General features: G+C 44.9%; 1 protein-coding gene and 1 long non-coding RNA gene across 5 annotated transcripts in view; one reads left to right on the top strand and one right to left on the bottom strand.

Annotated features, from left to right (window-relative positions):
• Positions 1-22,511, top strand: part of Asic2 (acid sensing ion channel subunit 2) — a 1,019,895-nt gene that overhangs the window by 917,244 nt on the left and 80,140 nt on the right. For both annotated transcript variants that reach the window (XM_048365541.1, XM_048365540.1), the window contains exon 2: positions 20,949-21,099. In XM_048365541.1, coding sequence (XP_048221498.1) covers positions 20,949-21,099 — 151 coding nt within the window. The remainder of the gene's footprint in view (positions 1-20,948; positions 21,100-22,511) is intronic.
• On the bottom strand, positions 6,204-14,718 carry LOC125365462. Of its 3 annotated transcripts, XR_007213703.1 has the most exons (5): positions 14,326-14,718; positions 13,015-13,216; positions 8,488-9,453; positions 8,259-8,406; positions 6,204-7,943 (listed from the first exon to the last, which is right to left on the bottom strand). It is a non-coding gene; the product is annotated as an uncharacterized LOC125365462 (long non-coding RNA). The 3 variants fall into 3 exon arrangements; XR_007213702.1 differs by having other exon boundaries at positions 6,204-8,406; positions 14,326-14,717; XR_007213704.1 differs by having other exon boundaries at positions 6,204-8,406; positions 9,376-9,453; positions 14,326-14,712.

Here is a 22,511-nt window from a genome sequence, read left to right as displayed (position 1 = left end):
AGACGAGTGTTAAGCTCAGATTGGATGTTGAGTCCAACATTCAACTCCACAGATGAAGAATTCCATCTGTCAGTAATGCACAAGATATATTGGCGCTCCCTCCCTCTGTACCCTGGTTCCCTGTTCTGAGACAATGCTGATCATTCTGATCATGGTAGTATGCCTAAATCATTTGACCACCTTCCTTCTGCATTTCCTCTTGCCCTGCTCCACCTCACCTATTCCCAGCTGGGCCTTTTTGGTTTTTTACTGTTCTTGCATTGACAGAGTTCTACTCTTCTCCTCTAACCTCCATTTGGCTGCTCTGAGCCTTTTCACGTTGGTGGTATGAGGGGACTGGGACAGGGGCAGGGCTGGACTGGAGTGGGCCTTCATCACTCCAGCGCCTCACCTGGGAGATCATTACAGGCCACCCTGTTTTTTGTACTATTTCTTGAACTGCTTTGTGGCTGCAATATCATTCACTTGAGTTCACATGGACCTAGGGTTCAAATCCTGCTTTATTTGCTTAAAGCACTGAGTTTGATAGATTGCTTGAAGTAGGATCTCTTACAATTTCTCATAACCATCCTTCATAGGAGCATAGCAATACATATGACCACTTTGGGGACTGAATATATTACTATATAGCTGATTCCCAAACAGCCTGGCCTTAACCCAGCTCCAAGGTGGCCTAAGTCATGTTTTTATCTCAGCTATTGCCTCCCTCCTTTCCAGCTTCTCTCCAGCCTTGTTTCTTCTGGGAGCTCACTGCTCCCAGAAGGCTTCTGTGTGCTCACTTGCATTTGAGGGTGTTCTCTGTCCTTCCCCACTTTTGAGGCTCTCAAGTCCTCCTTTTCCAACAGCCACAGTGAAAAATCTCATTCCCCCATAATCTCTTTTCTGGTCACACTCTGAGTCTCCCCTCCTATGTGTGCTTGACTAATTCCTCTACTAACCATGGATTTCTTTCTGGGCTTTTATTTTAACCTATTTGCTTACCCATTCTCCCCCTCCAAAGAGAAGCTACAATCCTTGAGGGTAGAAACTATTTCTTATTCATCCCGATACTTTTAAAGACTTCCAATCATTGAGAAACAAGGTAGAACATGAGCAAATAGGATTTAAATTCAGATGGTGGTTTCTCATCCTATCCATCCAGCACAGACTGCCTCCCACTACATGCACATAGAGGCACAGGTACAATCCAATTGTAAACACCAGAATGCTGAGCCAAGCTCTAAAGAAAGGAAATTCTTGGAGCTATAAATGGGAAAGCCCTAGGACCTAGAGGCCTGCATAAAGCTAGGCCTCAGGAATAGTTGCATCTCCAGTAAAAGGTCTTGGAAATGTGGCATTTCCTCTACCTACCTACCATGGAAATGAGTCTTTACCACTGGCTTTGTGTGGCAAGTATGTGCACATAGGTGCATTTAGGTGTGTATCTGTGCTGGGTTCAAACTCTCTGACTGTCTGTTATGTGCAGTCCCTCAGCCAGACACAGGGATCTGGAACTATGGCCCACAGTGCCCTAAGCTGCCCCCATTCAGATGTTAGCATGGGTGCCCCAGACCAGGCCCTCCCTCTTCCTGCTCATTTCAACCCTTGACTCATCTTCAACTTATGACCACATTGCAAGGTGGAGGGAAAGCCAAGGAAGAATGAGGCAAGTGAGCCAAACTAACTACCCTAGACACAGGAAGAAACAGCTCTGAACTTGTGGGTGTGAATGCTATGGTGCTTGTGGCCTGAAGCCACATGGTAGGTGGGACTGAACATTTGTGGCACCTGCAGAGGAGGGGACAAAGCATTTCAGAATGTTGTGGGCATGGTTGGCCAGGTAACACTGGCCAGGAGCCCAGCCCCCAGCCCAGCTCTTCAGGAAGTATGGCGATTTTACATAAAATCAGCTCCTTGGTCTCAGAGTGCTAGAGCAATGGTTTATTCCTATCTCAGGATGATTTTATCTGGCCCCACATCTACTGAGGCTGCTCTTGACATTTCCTCCCCCTCTCCACTAAGTATCTAGCTCTAATTTCCTCCTTGGGTCCCTGTTAGTGATTAGCACTTATGTTCTCAAACGCACCATTAGGCCCCTGATATATGATGTGTTTGGTATGGTGGCCACTCCAGTGCTCCAAATGAGGCAGCCGGGAGATAAGGAGGCCACTACTGTCTGCTGGAGTGCAGCCCACCTGGACCTTTATTGGCCCAGCTGTGAAGGTGGGCTGTCCCAGACATGGCCTCTTTGCATCCTTGTAGTTCTCCCAAGGGTACAAAGGACCTGTCCCCACTCTTAAACTCATGCATCTGTTTACAAAGCACACATTTGCTAAAGGTGTGCTAGGAGCCAGGAATGGAGGGATGAAAAGAAATCTGCCTTTCTTGCCCTTGTGGGACTTACTGTGTATAACTTAAACCAGGTAAAAATATGCTCAGATTCTAGAATGGAGTCACAAGCCAATGCCTGAAAGCTGTAGCTGAGAAGGTTTGGGGCTTTTGGAGGTGTTAGTAGGAGACAGTGCTCCAGCAATGTGGACAGACAACTCTCCAGCACCAGACATATTTACAAGAGGTGGGGACCAAGCATGGAAAGCCTCGCAAGTTACCCCAAGAGTGCTTGAGATCCCTCTAGACCACTAGGATGGCATCAGTGAAAGTGTCCTTCTTTGTAACCCTCTACCACCACCATTTAAGCCAGGCTGACTCATGCAGACATCCATCCCTTAGCCATCCTAGAAATGTGAGCAGCAGTGAGAGCTGATGTTAGAGCTAGCCTTCACCTCTCACCCCATCCTTCCCATTAGAGGATGTCCCATTGGACCTCCCCATTGGAGCCTGTCTCTTCTTGGGTCTATAAATCATAATCCAACCATGCGTCCATGGCTACATGCCAAGTGCCCAAAACTCAACTGGTCCTCTCAACAACCCTCTTGCAGTGGTCTTGTCTCCCATTTTGCCCATGAGAAAACTGAGACTCTGAGACACCAAGGACTTTGTTTAGGTTCACACATTGCCTGGCAGTGGCATATGGACATGAACCCCACACTTCATGCTGTCATCAGCTCAGATTGCTTTCCAGACCTGTGGTTCTGTGTCTTGATTGTGCAGATTCTGCTCCCTTCTCAAGGTCTATAGTCCTGGGGTGTCTTCCTGCCTCTACCCACAGATCTTCTACTATCTGGAATAAGGAACCTGGCTAAAGTTTATAATTCTGGAGACTCGAGCTCTCTTCTAGACCCTAGCTTCCTCAGAGTGGAAAGGGTGAGAACACTGATCAAGATTAGCAAGTTGGTCTCCTGCTCTTGGTCTCCTTCTCCTTCTGTATCTCTAACTCCTGAGGAGGTTGTTGAGGAGCCTGTGCACAGTCTTTGCATAAACACTTGTAATAACAAGTAGCTTGCTTGTAGGTATGTGTCTGTGCTGGATTCAAACTGTCTGACTACTTACTATATGTTGTCCTTCAACTAGGCAGTGAAGGCTATTAGCTTGGTGGACAATCAAAAAAATTTTGATGCTTTATCTTTTTTTATTTTTTATTTACTCACTTAGCAAGTACTGAGGTTTTAACTCAGGATCTTGTTCGCTCTACACTTTTTTAATTAATTTATTTATTTATTGTGAAACTGATGTCCACAGGAGTTACAGTTTCATATGTAAGGCAGTGAGCACATTTTTTTTTATCAAACTTGTTTTCTCCTCCCTCCTTTTTCCCCACTTTCCCCCCTCCCCAATTTCTTCCCCTTGCCCCTGTGTTGCACAGTTGGCTAACAGCATATTGTCTTGTGAGTATTGCTGTTGCATTGGTTCTCTTTTTATCCTTTGTCTCTTGACTTTGATGTTCCCCTTCCCTTCCCTAGTTCCAATAAATGTATATACAATACTCAGGGTACCAAAATCAGTTACAGTGACATCAGGGGTAAAAACCATGGGAAAGAAAGACAAAAGAAAAAGGCAGAATTTCACATCGTACTTTGAACCTAATAACAATGATAAAACCACTTATTTCCATAACTTGAAGTTCATTTTACTTAGCATCATCTTATGTGTTCATATGTACTTGCTATTGAGTTACTGTGATCTTCTACTAGGAGTATCCTAGACATGTATTAATTATTACCAATGAGGGAAACCACAGTCTATGTTTCTTTGAGTATGACTCACTTCACTTAATATGCTTTTTTCCAAGTCTTTTCATTTCCTTACAAATGGGGCAATCACTCGACACTTTGAGCCATGCCTCTAACCCTTTCATCTTCTTTTTATAATTAATTGTATAATTCATCTATTATGATAGTTTTCAAACATCTACAAAATAAACTGAAGAGTATAATGGACCACATGGACCTATGCTAACATTAAGCCAGTTGTGCTTCCTCTGTACCTCTGCCCACTCCCATCCCTTGCCTGACCCAAAGGAGGAGGAGGAGGGGGCGGAGAAGGGGGGGAGGAGGAAGAAGAAAGTGTAATGATTTTAGTTGCAAAATTGCTGTACACCAAAATATATAACTCTTACTTGGGTTTTGGCAAATGGCCACAACTGTGTAACCCATACCCTTTTTGCAATATAAAAATCTCTCCATTTCACTGGAAATATTTTTGACAAGGTTATTGTTAACATCTTTTCCTAAGTCTAACCCAAATCCTACAAGGATTCTCCATGGTAGTACAGAATAAGACTATCCTCTCTCCCAAATGTTAGCCTTCAAATATTTGCAGTAGCCCTCATGGTTCTCTCTAAATCTACTCTTTCCATTCTAAATACCCCTAGTTCCTCTAGCCATTTCTTCCATGATTTTGACATTGATCAAAGGATGCCTGAGTTCCTCCTTACCAACTTTGAGCCATGAGGGCCAGCAGAGGCCCGTTGGAGCAGTCAGGGAGATGTTGCTTGTCTTCCAACCATTGTTACTTTGAAGAGATTTGGGTGGAGCCAAACAAGTATATTTGCTCTTGTGGCCTTTGAATCACTGAGTGAAAAGTTATCCTTCCTTCTAAAACAAATGTCAGCATGATCCCTTTCATTCATTCTTTTCTTAATTGAATCATCCACTGAATAGATTTCTATTAAGTATTTATGCTAAGCTAGGCCTTGTATAAGGTGCTTGGATAAATAGTCCAAAACATAGTTCCACAGTTGGGGAGGTAGAAAAAAAAATGAAGTGAGATTAATTAACAAAAGTCCTCCCCAGAAACAGCCCAACTCCAGTGGGGGTTACAAAAATTGGCTTGTCATTTTAATTAAAGATATCTCCATCTAAGATATCTAAGACTCCAGAAATCCCCACAGGTCATCTTTGACCTCTGTCACAACTGTGTACAAGTTCCAGTTCTCTCCCTATCTTGACTCTTAGATGATCCCAAAGAATGCTGCTGAAACCTCATGCACACAGGTCCCTTCTCCAAGAAGCTTCCCAGGGAATTTGGCCTTTGTGCAAAAGCAAGGCAACCAATGATTACTCAAATACACAATATCCAGGCTACAAGGAAAAGCACAGAGTACAATGGAAGGAGATCCCTTCCATCAACCCCCATCCTAGTATGCAACCCACTGAGACATGAGGTTCAAGGAGGACTTAGCGGATTATCCAATGTGTTGGACTGGGGGAGATCACAGATTTCAGAGGAGGAGGGAGTGGATAGCCAAGGAAGGCTGTCTGGAACAAGTGTGCATAAGCTGTAGAATGAATGAGAATCCATTTGGTGGAGGAGGAATTGACATGTCTGAAAACATGAAAGTAACTTGAAATAGTACAACTGAGAGAAGACCGAATTGGGTATGAGTGAGCTATACTCATGAGGCAAGAGAGAAAATGCCAGAAGGAACTGTATGTAGGCCCAAGACCATGGGCATTCTTGATATAGGAATTTGGACTGAAAGAAAGGAGTAAGCAAGGGCTTGCTTTCCAGAAAGATCTTCCTAAACTTGGATGTGGAAAAATGAACAGAGAAGGAAGGGAGTGGGCAGAGAGACCTTGGAGGAGGCTGTGGCAGCTCACAGCTGAAAACAGGTTGGGTGGAGAGGAGGATATTAACTGGAGACTTTTCAGAGTCAAATTTTAAACCTATAGAAAGCTGCTAACCTGCCCCCTCAATTCTCTGACTTTGGCGGACAAGTTGGGGGATGTGAAATAGAGTGTTGAGTACATAGTGAAGACTCATCCCATTGTTCAGAAACACCACCAGGCTGCCCTGAAGAGTCTTAGGCCATGCCCTGGCCATGCCTAGGGTTTCACATCCTGGCTTGCAATTGGTCTACTTTAGAAATGGGCACATTGCAACTCACACAAATCATGGCTAATAAATACTGCCATGTATCTTTGGCCACTATTTCATGGAGCCTGCACAAAGTCCAGGCTCCTTCATCAGACAGATCAGGGTGGAGGTGATGGGCTTGCCTCTGAGTTGCTGTGGGCTGATGGGAGAGCTGTTGAGCCTGGAGAATTGCATTTCTTCTCTAACCATGGGGATGGCCACCAGGTTTCCGGGAGTTAATGGGATCCTGTGTGTGAAACACCTGGCATAGCACCTGGCATGCAGTGGCGATTCCATCTCTTCCATTATCCCTCTGGTCAGCATCACAGCCTTCCAGAAGTGCTCTCCAGACAAACAAATGCTTCCCCATCTTGCCCCACAGCCAGACAGCAGACAGGGCTGGAGCCACCACAAAGCTGAATGAAGAACTGACCTCCAATCCTCCAGACAGCCCTTCAGAATGCACATTCAGCTGGCACAGCATCACCTCCCATGGTCTCTTGGGCAAGTCTGTGAGGCGAGTGTGGCCAGCCTTTGACACATGACAGAATAGTGTCCCAGTACCAGAAATGGAACAGCCTAGACTTCATTCCCATGTAACCCAAAAGGCTATGATTATCCCCCTTCTTTCACAAGGAACTAGAAGACAACAGAAATTAATTGGCCAAGGCCACATAGCTCAGGACTGGTAAAACTGGAACTCACTATCAGATCTGTCCAGGTTTTAAAAACCTATCTTGTGTCATTTCACTGCTCAGACATTCAATTCACTGCTCCACAGTGCCCCCTGCAAGCAGCTCACCTTCTCTGAGTCTCCAGCTCAATTTCCTGCCATAGGTGTTCATTTGCCTCTGGATCCAGAAATAAGGAAGGAAGGAAAGGTAATGGGATCTGTTAGGGCAGCAGGCCCTGTCACAATGCAATACAACCCAACATAAACAATGGGCTAGGAAAAAAATATATATGTCCAACATGGGGGGTTCTTGCTTATGTAATTATTTTTGAAGGGCCACATCCCATAAACTGATATGCAGGGATCTGTGATGTTATTACATCTGCTTCATTTCTGTAGTGACCTTCAGCTCTCTTACTTCCATTTCTACCTCGGCAGGCCATGAACTTGACAACTTACCAGAGGGGTAAAGTCCATGCCTTATTTATCTGTGTATGGTATAAGGTATTGAATGTGTTATCTTTCATTTTCAAAGCTTTTAACCATATTAGAAACTTTGATCTGTAGATCAAGGAAGTATGGTCCAACAAAAACCACATTCAGCTGGGAGTCTATCAGCCAGCCTGAGACCGGCATGCTCAGTATAAACATTAGCCCAGCTAAGAACCAAGGGGATAGAAAGATCAAGATCTAAATTCAAACACCTATGCTCTGTCCACTCAGATCAGGGGCCAAGCTTATACAACAGCTTTTAAACACACAGAATCCAACCTCTGCCGCTGTCAAATGCAGTTGTATCCCTCATATCATCCTGTGGCACTGGTTCAAACTGCTTCCTGCTTTTAAGAATTGCCCCTTTTTGCAGAAACATTGGCACCACAACAGAACTTACCTTCTTACCCAAAAATGGCAAATGGGATTCATCTGATTTTCCAACTGCAATGGACACATTCTGGCAGCCAGAATTGTTGGGCTGAAAGCAACTGTGAGTCCCAGAGGAAGAGTGCTGAGATCCATTCGTTATGCCTGCTGTGGGCTAGGGAAAGAAGAGTGGAACCATGCATGCTGCAAGATCCTAGTTCCACATGTCAAAAAACAATCTGATTAAACCACAAAAGCTTTTTTTTATATAGTTTGTGATTCTGTGATGGTTTTCAACATTCATAATGCAAACTCTGTTACTAAAAATCCACAAATTTCTCAACCACCAGCCATAAGACAGAAGTAGAAGACAGTGACATTCTCTTAGTAGTTCCTGGGGAAACTGAAATATGTTTCTAACAACAACAAAGAAGAAACATTAATAAGTAGCAATGCCTGGTAAGGCTTTCAGTGTTATATAGGTAGTTACCTATTTGACCTTTTCTTGATCAGCTTTTGAAATAAGCCTTCCCTGGGATTGTTTTCTGCCCTGGTATTAAATGGAACATCTGCTCTCCCTCTGTAAACATCATAAACCATCATTTGGTCTCCACTGATGCATTGCTTTCAATGTAGCCCTGTAGGATAATGCAAAATTAACCAGGAACACAATAGAACTCACTTCAGACTCCCTCTCCCCTCCCCTTCCTATCCCACACCTGCACAAAAGGAAGGAGATTCCCATCAGGTGTGCAATAAGGCAGGTGCAAGGAGTGGTGTGCGTTACTCCTTACATGTCAGAGTTGGTCATCCAGATATAAAAATGCATTCCTGGCAGGTGGGATAAACTCACTCAAGCCTCTGGGAAGCAAAGGAGGTGAATGTTGGCTGAGCAGAAATATCCCAAAGTGATGCAAATTTTATCTTCAGGAATACCTAAGGAATGCTCCAGAAGGGAATCTAAGTACAGTCATGGGAAAACAAAGAAGGTGTGTATTTCTCTAACCCCAGCAGGCAGCTGTTAGAAGGGGAATAGGACTGTAATCTCAGGATCCAACAAGCAACTGTAAAAATGAATTTGTAATGGTAACCATAATTCTACTCCATACTTCACGAGTTTGACTTCCTGAAATTCTACATAGACATAGGGTCATGCAGTATTTTTTTTTGAGCCTCTGGCTTAGTACTTTTAGCATAATGTCCTGGATTCATCCATGTTTTTGAAAATGATCAAATCCCTTTCTTTTAAGAGGTTGAAAAGTATTCCATTATATATATGTATATACATATATAATATTCACATACTCATAAATATATTATGTACATATCACATTTTCCTTACCCATTCATTAATTGATTAGTACTTCATTTGATTCTGTGAATTAATTATTGTGACTAATACTGTAATAACATGGAAGGACAGATAGTTCTGACTAAATTCCTTCAGATATATGCCCAGACGTGGGATTGTTGAACTGTATGGTAGTTCTAAATTTTACTTTCTGGAGGAACCTCCCTCCATACTGCTATTCCAGAATGGCTCTACTAATTTGCATTCCCACCAACCCTGTACAAGAGTTCCTTTTCAAAATAATAGCCCTACTCACAGGTGTGAGGTACAGTCTCCTGGTGTTTTCATTTGCATTTCCTTGATGGTTAACAATAATGAGTAGATTTTCAAATGTCTGTTGGCCATTTGTAATGGTGGTTTCATGAGACAGGGAGTGAGGTTAGGGAGTATGGGAGGAGGGATTGAAGGACATAGACAGGGAAAATGAAGACATCAGTCCAAAGTCCCAGTTAGACATACGAAATACTCACCTATTATACAGCATGGTGACTATAGTTAATAATAATGTAGCATGTACTTTTACTAAAAATGTGGACTTTATATGTTTATGCTACCAAGAAATAGTAAGCACAGGAGATGACAAATACGTTATAGTATCCTGATTTGATCATTCGACAATGTATGCATGTATCAAGCCATCACATTGTGTCTTATAGACAAACATACAAAAAAAATTAAGTACACAAAAAATATTCCATTTCCAGGGCCATCCCATAGGGGTACAGGTTTCAGAGCTCCGAATTATTGATTCTGATTTCATATATTTAGAATTACCCCCATTAATAACACTGTTCATTAATACTAGCTAATTCTATCTATCTAGTGACTGACCTCTGCACCCACTATCTCCTAGGTGATCATAACACAGACTCAGATGTCAGGACTGAGCCTTCTCCCCATGTGCCCGGCTGCTCTGGCAGCAGCAATCACAGCAGTAGGATCAGAAGAGGGAAGTGAGGACAGCTGAAGTCAGGAAATAGGCAGGGCCTGCAACCACACTTCCTCTTTCCCTTCTTTCTCTTTTGTTCCCACTCCCTACACCAGCCATGTCTAAAAAGCATGCCCCACGCAGTCTGCCTTGGCCCACTAAAAATGTGTTCATTTTTATTTACCTGGTTTGTCTTGGCCCATGCTCTAGATTTGACTTGGCGGTATGTCAAGCAGTGTGCAGAATGGAAAGCCAGGCTTGGGAAGCCTGTCACCTTTAACGGTTATCCACGGCCTCCCTCCAATTGAGCTCCACTGAATCTGTCACACAGTAGGTCCTCAGCCAGGATAACCTGACTCCAGAGTCTGGGTCCTCCCACCAATCCTGCCTACCTCTTAGTGGAGCCCATAAGTGTTTATAAGTGGGGAGGGACTGTCAAGTTCCACAGGAGGAATGAGAAGCAGATGGGCACAGCTTAGCACATAATCAGAAGCAACAGGCTGACACCACTGGCTTCCTAAGACTATTGGTATGGCCCCGTTAAGATCAGGAGTCAGAGGAAGGGATGTGTCTCAACCTGCTAATTATCCCTGGGGTCACCACCACTGTCCTTAGGGGCAGTTCTGCAACATTCCCCCACATTCCTCACCACTTCTATGACTGCTTCCATCCACGCATTGCCACAGTACTTAACACCCCATGAACACAGCCTGCAGGACCAACAGACACTCACTTAGTGAAAGAATGATGAAGCAACAACTGTGCCCTTACATGGAACAATATCTCAGACTTCATTTCCAGGGCCAAATAGCAACTCTCTTCCTCCCCAGTTCAAGCAGGGTGTACATGTGATCCAAGCCACCCACAGGCATGTTCCCTGTCTGGGCTGAAGATTTCCAGTTTCCTACTTGGCCTTTTCAATCCCATTATAGTTCTTTTGTTTTGTTTTTTTTTTTTTTTTTTTTTTTTGGCCAGTCCTGGGCCTTGGACTCAGGGCCTGAGCACTGTCCCTGGCTTCTTCCCGCTCAAGGCTAGCACTCCGCCACTTGAGCCACAGCGCTGCTTCTGGCCGTTTTCTGTATATGTGGTGCTGGGGAATCGAACCTAGGGCCTCGTGTATCCGAGGCAGGCATTCTTGCCACTAGGCTATATCCCCAGCCCCCCATTATAGTTCTTTTGATCTTTACAACAACTCTATTGGAAGGTCCTCTTGCAGAGATTTACAAGACAGGGTATCAAGATCCAAAAAGATGAAATGACTACCCCCAAATCTATTGGCAAAGCTGTCATTGGAAAGCAATACTGCCTAGCTCCCAAACACATACTTGGCTTTTTATCTTTCACTCAAACATCCATAAGGTGTTTACTATGTGCCAGGTACCAGGCCAGGTCCTGGGAATCCAGAGATGAAAGTAACCTAATTCCTACCACCCACAGGAGACAGACAGGACTTGGATAAAAGAGCCATCAATTTCCACCAAGCCCAATCTGTCAGCTACACTGCCCACATTCCATATCCTAATCTCAGGTTAGACCCCAGGATTCTTCCATGAGTGGTCAGGAGGGACCTTTGACAAAGGTCTTGAGTTTTGCACATCTTTCCAGGTAAATGACCAGTCTTCCTTCAAGGTATCTTCAAAAGTAATTCAGCAAAGAAAATGCTTGTTCACCAAGTGTTAGGATGGATGTCACCTGCGGCTTCCCTGCATGCCACCCCAAGGGACAGGAAGACTTGCTATTACTTGATCCCTATCTTCTACAAGGTATTCCACACAGTCTTTCTGTCAGGTCTAAACACTGTGGTCAACTTCCCAGCAAAAAAGTGCCACGTATACTTCAGGCTCTTAGTGCAACTGGCACAAAAAAATGTCTCATTCCAGCAGACAAGCTGCAGGGCAGAGAGGAGGAAAGCACATTGCTGTATCATACATCCAGATAATACCAAGCCTTTTTAACAAGCCTACACAGACAGAGACATGTCAGCAAGCCTATTCTAGCTATGGGACCTTGGGCAATGTATTTTAACCTTTCAGGGCCTGGGTTTTCTTATCTGCAAGTTAGAGAAAATAACACCTACACCAAAGAGCTTTTTGAAACTTCAAAGAGTGTTTACTGGTTGCCAGTAGCTCACACCTGTAATCCTAGATACTCAAGAGGCTGAGATCTGTGTATCGTATTTGTTCCCTCTCCCGGAGGAGATATGGCCCCACTAATAAACCTCCTTATAAACCTTCTTCTCCTGTCCATGACTATTTCCCCATGGTTCCCTGGGATGGCTGAGACATATCCTTTCATTGGTGCCAAACCCAGAATAGGTTACCCAGTGGATTTGCTCCCCCATTTCTGGGGGGTTCAAGCTGCCCCTGGGACCTATTTTGCTGTCCTAAGCCCATCTGGAGGATAGCTGGGACATATCCTTTCAGTATTGTGGTTCGAAACCAGCTAGGGACAGAAAAGTCTATGAGACTCTTAATTTCCAATTAACCAGCAAGAAGCCATAAATGAAGGTGTGGTAGAGCACCAGCCTTGAATGGAAAGGCCAAAATAGAGTAAGAGACCCTGAGTTCAAGCCCAAGTACTGACAAAAAAAAGAAAGAGAGAGAAAGGGAGGAAGGAAGGAAGGAAGGAAGGAAGGAAGGAAAGAAGGAAGGAAGGAAGGAAGGAAGGAAGGAAGGAAGGAAAGAAGGAAGGAAGGAAGGAAGGAAGGAAGGAAGGAAGGAAGGAAGGAAGGAAGGAAGGAAGGAAAGAAGGAAGGAAGGAAGGAAGGAAGGAAAGCATCTAAATCCAATACAGTGCCCACACATGGTACATGCTCAATGATTGCTCAGTCTTCCATTTCCTTCCAGAAAAGTCACCTACTTAGAGAATGATATGAATGATGTCATGGGAAAGAGCAGATTTCTGATGGGGGAGATGGGACAGCACCTGCCATGCGGAGGTGCATTCCTGAGTATTAGTTGAAATGACCTTTTTAATTTCCTTGGTGGAAAAGTTCAGTCATGTCTCTCTTCTTAGAAGATAAGTGGTCAAAACTCTCCAATATAGAAACAAATGAATGAGCAGGCAGATTTCCAAACATGATGTCGTCTTTTGCTTTCAAAGAGCTAACCAGTATGCAGGCTCCGTGCTAATACGCCTCTCCAGATAAATCAGACACCTTAATTGCAAGCTGAAAAACAAAAGACAGATTTATTTTGTTTTATGGAAGCCTGCTAACCCATTTCTCAGAAATTTCCCCCCACGCCATTGTGTGAAAAGTGTTTGAAGACTTTAAAAGAGAAAGACAAAACAACAAAATTAAATGGTTTGCTTTAACAAGCACATTATTTTGAAAACAGACTAATGAGAAATTTTCATAACTTCACTGAAAGGAACACTGAATGGATTCAGGGAGAGCAGGGATAAAAGGCTGGATTTTTTTCCAGGCATTTAGAAGCAGTGCAATTCTATTTCCTTCAAGTGTAATAAGTAAGAAGAGAGACTCACTGCCTCGTAGATGCCCTGAAGGTCAAGATTAATGAGTGGGTTAGGAGGTTTGAAGCTTTCAGGCCCTGCTGTACACTGGTAAGTGGGTGTTTCAACAGTTCCTAAAGGGACTTATACATAATTTATTTTTATAAGTAGGTATATGTGTGGAAATGTTGTTTGCACATTTAATTGGACCCAGAAACTGTGAATTCATGGGTATCAGCCATTCCTAACCTCCCTCACTTTGCATTTCCTGTAATATGTGAGGTAGAGCACCCCAACAGGTTAAGCCTAGATGGCAGTCCCTAGGCAGACAGTAGTAGCCAATTCCAGAGTGCACTACCCTGAAAAAGGTATAATCTCCAGTACTAGGAAGGGAAGAGGTAAAAGCTTTAGCTGCCAAACCCAGATTTGATCTCACCTCTGCCTCCAAACTAGCTGTGTGACCTGAGGTAAGTCACTTTACCTCTAGGAGTCTTAGACTCTCCAGAAGGAAAATGAGGTGTTTGGAGAAGATCTTTGGTGTCCAATACCTTTTTTAAAAAGATTCTTCTGAGATTGTACCTCCTCCAGTGCTGGGTGGGAGAGCCAGGGGGGAAGTACCAGTCTCACCAGACCAGAGTAGACGTGGAGAGGAATGCAGGTGTGAGCCACAGTTAGGCGGGAGAGGCAGCAAAAAGCACTGGCTTTGAGATGAAGTAATGGTAGTATTCATCTACCCTCTTCTACCTACTAAGTTCTCTGACCTGACTCAGTCTTCTAAGTTTCTATTTCCTCATACACAAAATAGGGTTCCAGAACCATACTCACAGGACTGATGACTGATAGCAGATACACAGTGACTATCACTAAAAGCCCGGGGAAGGGAATGGGGGTGGGAAGGGAGGGCAGCAAAGCTAGTCTGTCATTCCAGAGATATACTAACTGTTGTCAGAATGACAGGGAGGCTCTCTCCATCTTCATCTCCATGTTTTATTGGTTTAGAACATGCTAACTTCAGGTCATTGGGGTCTATCTGTGCCAGTAACTGCTTACAAGTCCTTCAGATGGAGATTTTTTTTTTCACACCATGATGTATGCTTCAAAGCTTCCTCCTTCCTATAGCTTTGCCACCAGGAAGGTATTGGTTGTCCTAGACATTCAGTAGCAGGCTTAGCACTCACTATCAGGGAAAAAGAAGTCTGTGGCACTTGGCTGTTGACCTCTCCTCTAACTACTTTTAGATGAACTTGGGAACTGGGGGTATAGTCCAAGGGGTGGAGGGCTCCCTTAGCAAGGGCGAAGCCCTGGTTGTAATCCACAGTAACAGAGAGAAAGACAGACAGACAGACAGAGGGAGGGAGAGAAAGAATCTCAGTATCATAGGGCACAAGCATGACAAGAATCCTAGTAACTCTATTGTTCAATTCATACCTAGCTCCCCTTCCTGTGAACTGAAAGAGCTAGCTCCTCCCTGCAAAAACTAGTAAAGATGTCTATTATATAATCTTCAAAGTAAATCCCCTCCATTCAACCACTGAGCAAGAATCTGATGTCAAATTTGTAGAAGATGAAAACGAAATTGGAAATGGGGCCTGCTGTGTTCAGGGCCACAGCCTTGACAAGTGATAAGCAAGCTGCCTTGACTCCTTCCTGTCTGGCTCAGAATCCCATGGTTCCACCTTGATGGAAAGTTCCCATCCACAAGTGAACTCCATCCTCATCTAAGATGCCTCTCCATCAGGGTGGTTGGGACCATAATTAAGAATGAAATAGTGTTTATGTAAGTACAAGCAGAAGTATCACAGAGGAAGCTCAAGAATTATTAGATTCCTTTCCACTAATGACACAGAGCCTCTGAGCAAGTTGAATTACTTCATAGAAAGGCATCATAAAAATATTAGCAATGAAGGTGATGGTCATGGGGCCCATTCTGATTTCAGAAGCCTCCCTCACTGCTGGAAATGTGCTGCCATAAGCCAGGAACTGGTAGCTCATGCTACCAGTCTTAAGTGGAAAAGCTAAGGGACAGCATCCAGGCCTTGAATTCAAGCCTCGGTACTGATACACACACACACACACACACACACACACACACACACACACACGCACACACACACACAGTGCAACTCCTCTTAATTCAAACCTTATTCTTATAAACCAGTCCAACTAAGTGTAATCCTAGACTTTCTGAAACCTGAAAATGTAGGTTTGCCATCCACAATAGGCTGTCAGCTCATATAGGGAAGGCACAGAAATGCTAGGGAGAATGGCAGGTCTGAAGAAGCAGAGAGCTTGGTCTGCCAGTCTGGACTTAAATAAATTGTATTTTCTGGCCAGGGGCGATAAGGCGTAAATTTGAAGTCTTGTGTTACACTTACCCATCATTATACCCTGAAATGGGGAAGAAGAACAGTTTCGTGTTCCAAGTTTGTAGCAAAATTGTGCTCTGTGTAAACAGCTCAGCAGTCTTTGATGTTGAGCAGCAAGGAAAATAATCCTCAGAAAACCCAAGCAGGAGCAGCCAGCTCTGTAGCCCAGGCAGGGAGGCCGGCAAAGGCATGCAGCCAGCGGGGGCTGTGCTCAGAGCCTCTTCTCCAGCACCCGCAAAGGTAAACAGTTCACACAGACTTCATTCCTAAAAGGATTATTTGCACTGCACCTTTGTGGAGAAGCAAATAAGAATGCTTGGATACAGTTAAGAGGAGAAGCCGGGCAGACCACAGTAGAGGAAGGAGGCACGAAAGCTTGGAAATGACATCAGCATGTGATCTAACCAACACCAGAGGAGGCCAGCCAGAACCTAAGGGTGCCTCCTAATGGTGGGCAAGAGGGAGCAGGGCATCTGCATCCCTTCCTTCCTTCATTCATATAGCCATTCATTGAAAAGAATATAGTCCCTGTCCTTTTGAAGATCCCAGTCAAGTGGAAGACATTTTCAACAAATTATCACCTAAATAACCATTTAGTTGTCCTCTGATACACACTATTTTAAGAAGAATGGAAGGCAGGAAGGAAGGCAGGAAAGAAGGAAGGAAGGAAGGAAGGAAGGAAGGAAGGAAGGAAGGAAGGAAGGAAGGAAGGAAGGAAGGAAGGAAGGAAGGAAAGAAGGGAGGGAGGGAGGGAGGGAGGGAGGGAGGGAGGGAGGGAGGGAGGGAGGGAGGGAGGGAAAGCAAAAAGGAAGGGAGAGAGAAAAAAAAGGGATAGGTTCCAATAGGTCATACTTGAAGTCCTAGCTACTCAGGAAGAGAGAGAGAGAGAGAGAGAGAGAGACTCCAATGGGTCAAACTTTAATCCTAGCTACTCAGGAGGTTGAGATCTGAGGGTCATTGTTCCAATCCAGCCAGTGCAGTAAAGTCTATGAGACTCTTATCTCCAATTAATCATCAAAAAGCCAGAAGGGCGGATGTGGCTCAGTGGTAGAATGCTAGCCTTGAATAAAAAGGCTCAGGGACAATGCCTAAGCCCTGAGTTTAAGCCCCCAGGATACACACACACACACACACACACACACACACACACACACACACGACTTGACATTAGAAAGCAAAGGGAGCCAGGGGTTGGAATGGGCAATGAAGGCCTCTCTGGGAAAGAGCAATAGAAGCTGAGGCCTGACCAGGGCCAGGTAGCCAGACAAAGCATGTGGGGAGAACATTCTAGGCAGAAGAAATTGCACATGCAGAAGCTCTGTGCAGGAAGGCCTGTTGACTTCCTGGGAACTGAGAGACCAGGATGTGTGGAGCATCTGTGAGGTGACAGAGAGGTGTGCCACACCACACAGGCTGCCGGAAAGGGTCTCGAACTTGATTCCAAAGTAACAGGAAGCCACACCAAGGTTTTAAACTTCCTGCCAGTGGTCCTGACTTGATGAAGAATTGGGGAGTTGTAGGCTATCACTTAGTCATCTCTCAGAAGTGGATGTCATCACCCTCTGGCTCCCAGATATGAACAAATCTGAGTGAGTCAAGTCACACCAGCACACTCATGAAATCTACTTCAGCATCTAGTTCCAAGGAGAAAGAGCCAAGAAGATGAGCCCTAGAGCACATACAGGAACCAACCCCATGAGCGAAGAGAAGGCCAGTCCTGTCAGGATGGAGAGTGAGTCTCAAACAGTTAAGAGCCCATCAGCTCCCTCCTCTGCAAAGGATCATGTGTCTCAAGAGGCTTTAGCTCCTAGTTGGTCTGCACTGAGCAGTCACCTAGTCAGTAGTCAACTGATAGGAAGAGCCTCCATCTCTTCTTGAAAGTAGAGAAACCAAGGGAGGCTAGAATAAAGAATGCAGGGTGAATTAGGAGTCTGTATCCTAGCTACATATATCCTTGCTGCATAAACCCAGGCAAGTCACTTGTCTCCGAGGTTTTCGTGCCCTTACCTGTAAAGGCTGCTATGTGCTGACGTCTAAGACTGCTTTCAGCTCTCTCTCTTTGTCACCATCTTCAGATGCTCTAGAGAGGTCACCACCTTTTCCAGTGCTACTTGGCTTGTTGTAGCAGAGCTGACTTCAGCAGCACACACATACTGCTTGAATGCCATCCCAATACACTGAAGTTCAAGGAAACAAAGAATAGGGAAGAGGAAGTTGGTAGGGGGTGGAATTCAGCATAGCAATCGTCTGATGCTAAGTTGAAATTTACTTTTGCTGACAAATCTCTTCATGTGGATAGTCAAATCAATATTATGAGCAGTTCTGAAGACAGAGAGGATATTTAGAGTATGTACCAAAAAGTGGGGGGGGGAGCTCTGTTGAAACACCATAGAAGTCACTTCCATTTTGTTCAACCTCTTACACTGGACATGCTAATTGTAAAGCACTCTTATCTGCTTGTTACAATGATTCCCAAGAGCACACACACACACACACACACACACACACACACACACACACACACACACACGACAAGTTCATTTGCCAAGCTCAATCACTATATACCGCAGTGACGATTTTTTTTAAATGCTTTGTTCTTTGAAGAACTATGTTTGCCTTAACTCCTGCTGCTTTCCCCACTCTGAAGCCGGCAAAGTAAGGCTTGGTTGTCCTGAAATAATGCATCTAGCCAGGGACTCTGAGTTGTTCTGTATAGTGGGGGAAATCTGGGACTTTGCTGATCTTTCTTCAGGTCCTGAAGGCAACCAGTAGGCCTTGTCCTTGTTTACAGTCTCCATCATCCTTGCACATAGTAGGAGCACAAGAATATGAATATTGACCAACTGATCAGAAAACAAGGCTGATAGGAGTGACTACAGGCTACCATTGGGAAATGATCCATTGACAAAATTGTTAGGTTCCTCCCAGGATGTCACTTCTAGAAAGAATATGTGTGTTGGAATCTGACAGACTGGGATTCAACTCCTAGATTTTCTACTTATTAGCTGTATGACCTTAGCAAGTCACTTAGCCTTTCTGGGACTTGATTTCCTCCTCTGATTAATGAGAGCAGCAATACCCACCCATGGTCATGGCTGGGAGGGTTAAATAAGATGATATAGGATAATGTCTAGCACTAAGATTGGCTCACAGTAGAAGACCATCTGTCTTCTTGTCATTTGGTCATCAAGATCTTCATGAGAAATGTAGCATCCATTGCCCTCTCCCCAGCTGCTCTTTACCTGCTCCTGTGCTAGATAGAATAGGAGAGGCTAGAGGGCCTTCCAATCCCCTCTATGCTGCAGGATGGGACAATACAAATAGGCATGGTCAGGGAAGTGGACTAGACCCAAAGCTCAGTGACTGCAGGAATCCAACACAATCATCCTGGCTCTCTTCCATCCCATTTCACCAGATGGAATTTGGCTTCAGTTTGAGGTTGTAAAGCACTTATATAATCATAATAACCCATAGCATTTGTAGAAAGCTCTTACAGTTTCCAAAGTATTTTGCATGCATTACCTCATTTGAGCCTCTAGATAACCTTGAGAGATAGCAAAGGAAAGGACTAGCATTCCCATTTTGTGGATGGGAAATTGAGACTTGTTCAGTTCATCCACCCAGTGACACAAACTCGTGCCCAATTTCATGTCAAAATGTGGACAAAGATCCGTGTTCCTTGCTCTGGACTTTCCTGCACGCCACCACCCTGCAGTCTTTGTAATCATGCTTTCATCAGGCAAATGTGGCCCAAGCTCCTGTTGTGTGCCAACAATGAGCTAAGTGCTAGGATTCAGAAGGAAAAGGCAGAGTCAAGTTCAGGAGAGATGCAGGGCCAATTATGCAGTGCTGTGTGAAAGATGCTCAAGTGCAGGAACAAGGGGAACCAAGAAGGAGGGCTACTGTCTCAAGAAGACATCCTGATGGCTGGGGTATACATGGAATTCAGGAGTCGACGCATTAAGTAAAGAGCCAGAAGTATGTGAACCTTCTGAGTGTATTGGGGTGCTGCACACTATGTGGTCTGGCTCCAGCAGCAAGCCACTCACTCGCTCACTCATTCATTCTATTCTTCTTTTAACGTACATGCATGAAGCATCCCCAGGCCAGGCACCATATTGGCCACCAGAGGGGGAAAAAAAATGCACACATGAGCAGATGCAGTCCCTAAGCCTGTTGAATCTACCTGCTGGAAGGTGGGAAGAGCAGGCAGAGCACAACACAGAAGACTTGGTCTGGAGGGCCTGGAATTTAGCCTAAAGGAGATGTAGAGCACTGATGGATTTTCAGAACAGGATTAACAGTCAGATACATATTCCAGAAAGAGTGAGCCACAGTTAGTATAGGGGAAGGTTGGAGAAGGTTTACTGGAATCTGGGAGGCCTTTTAGGGAACTAGAGCAGACTTGGTAAGAAATTCTTGTATCCTAAGTTACAGCATTACAGAAGAGAAGTCTAAACTTAAAGCAGATAGAGAGACCCTTGCTGGTTGATTATACTAAGTTGTGAGGAAGAGTAGACAGTGACTCTCAGGGTCTGACTGCATCTTCCTGGACAGGTGTTAAAGCTGTCCTCAGGACAGAAATTTGGGGGTAGAACTTTCTGATCAGGAAAGAGAACTCTGGTGGGGTGAAAACTGAGGGGGGAAATCTGTCTCCTCTGAGACGGGCTGAGTGAGCATGAGGGGGTCTCTGTGTGATACCTGGAAGGCATTTATCAAAAAGTGGAAGCAATATGTCTGGAGCCCAAGAGGAGTTGGTGCTAGGGATTGGGGAGTTTATAGGTGATACTTGGTGCTTGGAAGTAAGTGGGACCTCCCAAAGGGAGCACCCAGAGAGTCCAAGAGGCCAGATTCTGTCTCTCAAGCCCCAAAGTATATCTAGATTCATTCTTTGATATCAGAATCCCACTTGGCAAAAGTCCAGCCATCAGCCAAGGATGAGGAATCAGTGGTCCCCAAGAAGGGTTGGTTGTGATGGGTTGTGGGGACTCTGGTCTACTGTGGGGCTTCTAGGATCTCTCACCAATCCCTAGAGCCCACTGTGAAGTCACCATGTGCTTCTCTCTCTCTTCTCTCCTTCAGGTGTTTACAAAATATGGGAAGTGTTACATGTTTAACTCAGGAGAGGATGGCAAGCCTCTGCTCACCACGGTCAAGGGGGGGACGGGCAACGGGCTGGAGATCATGCTGGACATTCAGCAAGATGAGTATCTGCCCATCTGGGGAGAGACAGGTGAGCTGGGCTCAGGGACTGGGGCACTGGGCAGTGGCCAGGGGTGCAGGTTCGACTCAGAAAGGCTGCTATCACCCAGGTGAGCTGTCTTGGCCCACCTTGGCAAAGGCTACTGTCCAGCAAGGGTTTGGTGATATACTGGCAAAAAAAAAAAATGGTGAAGACTTCTCTGCCTTGAGGTGTTAGGCACTGGGTTCCCTCACATTTCTCCATGTAGGCGAGGCAGAGAGTGAACATATTCCACACATAGAGAAGGAGGGCAGGGTGGAGAGGTATTAGAATGAAGATAGAGAGAAAGAATCAAAGAGGGGCGTGGTTGGGCTAGTGAATGGCTAGACTTCCTCTCAGACCCATCCCGAATATCCAACCAAAAGAACAGCAGGCTCCTGCCCACTAGGGAAAGGAGGAAGAACTATGCAATGCTGGGAAATCAAAGGACATGAACTTGAGAACCCAGGACTAGGCCCCTTTCTGGGATCCTCTGGGGTCCTGTGTGTGCTTATTTCATGTATTCATTTCTTTTTTTACCCTACAAATTATTAGCCATGTCTATTCTCTCAAGCTTTGCACTAAAGTATATTAAAATGAAAGAGACCAAGTTCTTGATCACAGCCTAGTGGAGAGAAAGAGACAGACAGACAGAGACATAGACACAGAGCCAGACACAGAGAGAGAGTGGGATATATATATATATGAGAGAGTGTTAGAGAGAGACAGGAAGAGAGAGCAAATTATAAGAGATGGAGTTCGGAAAAAGTCTTGGTGCATGGGGTATGGAGATTGTCCTGGTTTACCTGGGTGGGCTTGATGTCATCACAAGAGTCCTTATAAGAGAGACCCAGGTAATATGATATGATGCTGCCATAAGACAAGGAATCCTGGGAGAATACACTGTGCCCAAGAGTGAAAGGAAGCATGGATGCAAAAGAAAGCCAAAGTAAAAGTAATGCTGGGCTCCACATGTAAAAGGGAGGGCTTCAGAGAGGGAATGTCAGTAGATGAACTTGGGAGAACTCCTCTGGGGAGAGGAAGGAAGAGAGGATCCAATGGTGGAGAGACCCTCAGGGCTAAGAAGTAAAACCCAGGCAGCCCAGGCCTCGCCTCCTGCTTTTCTACTAATGCTTTCTCCTATGGAGGAGGAATCTGAGCACACCCAGCTGCTAAGGCAGTCAGGGCATCCACCCCGGAATGACAAGTTGCCTGCCTCATTGCCCCCAGCATATACACACATCCACACTGCACTCCTTGTGCCCTGCCAGGCCCTCTCTCCTGAGTGCCATGATGGGGAGAGGTTGAGTCTAAGCGTTGAACTCATGTCATGGGAAGTTCTGGGCCCCTTCAGCAGAGAAAATAGCCTGGCCCTTGTTTGTTGTGGGGATGCTTTGCGACAGCTTACCTCTGTTCTGGGGCAC

This window comes from Perognathus longimembris, chromosome 17, assembly GCF_023159225.1.
Source record: "Perognathus longimembris pacificus isolate PPM17 chromosome 17, ASM2315922v1, whole genome shotgun sequence".
Lineage (NCBI taxonomy): Eukaryota > Metazoa > Chordata > Mammalia > Rodentia > Heteromyidae > Perognathus > Perognathus longimembris.
The sequence above is the reverse complement of the archived record's forward strand: the minus strand, read 5'-3'. Positions and strand labels throughout refer to the sequence as shown.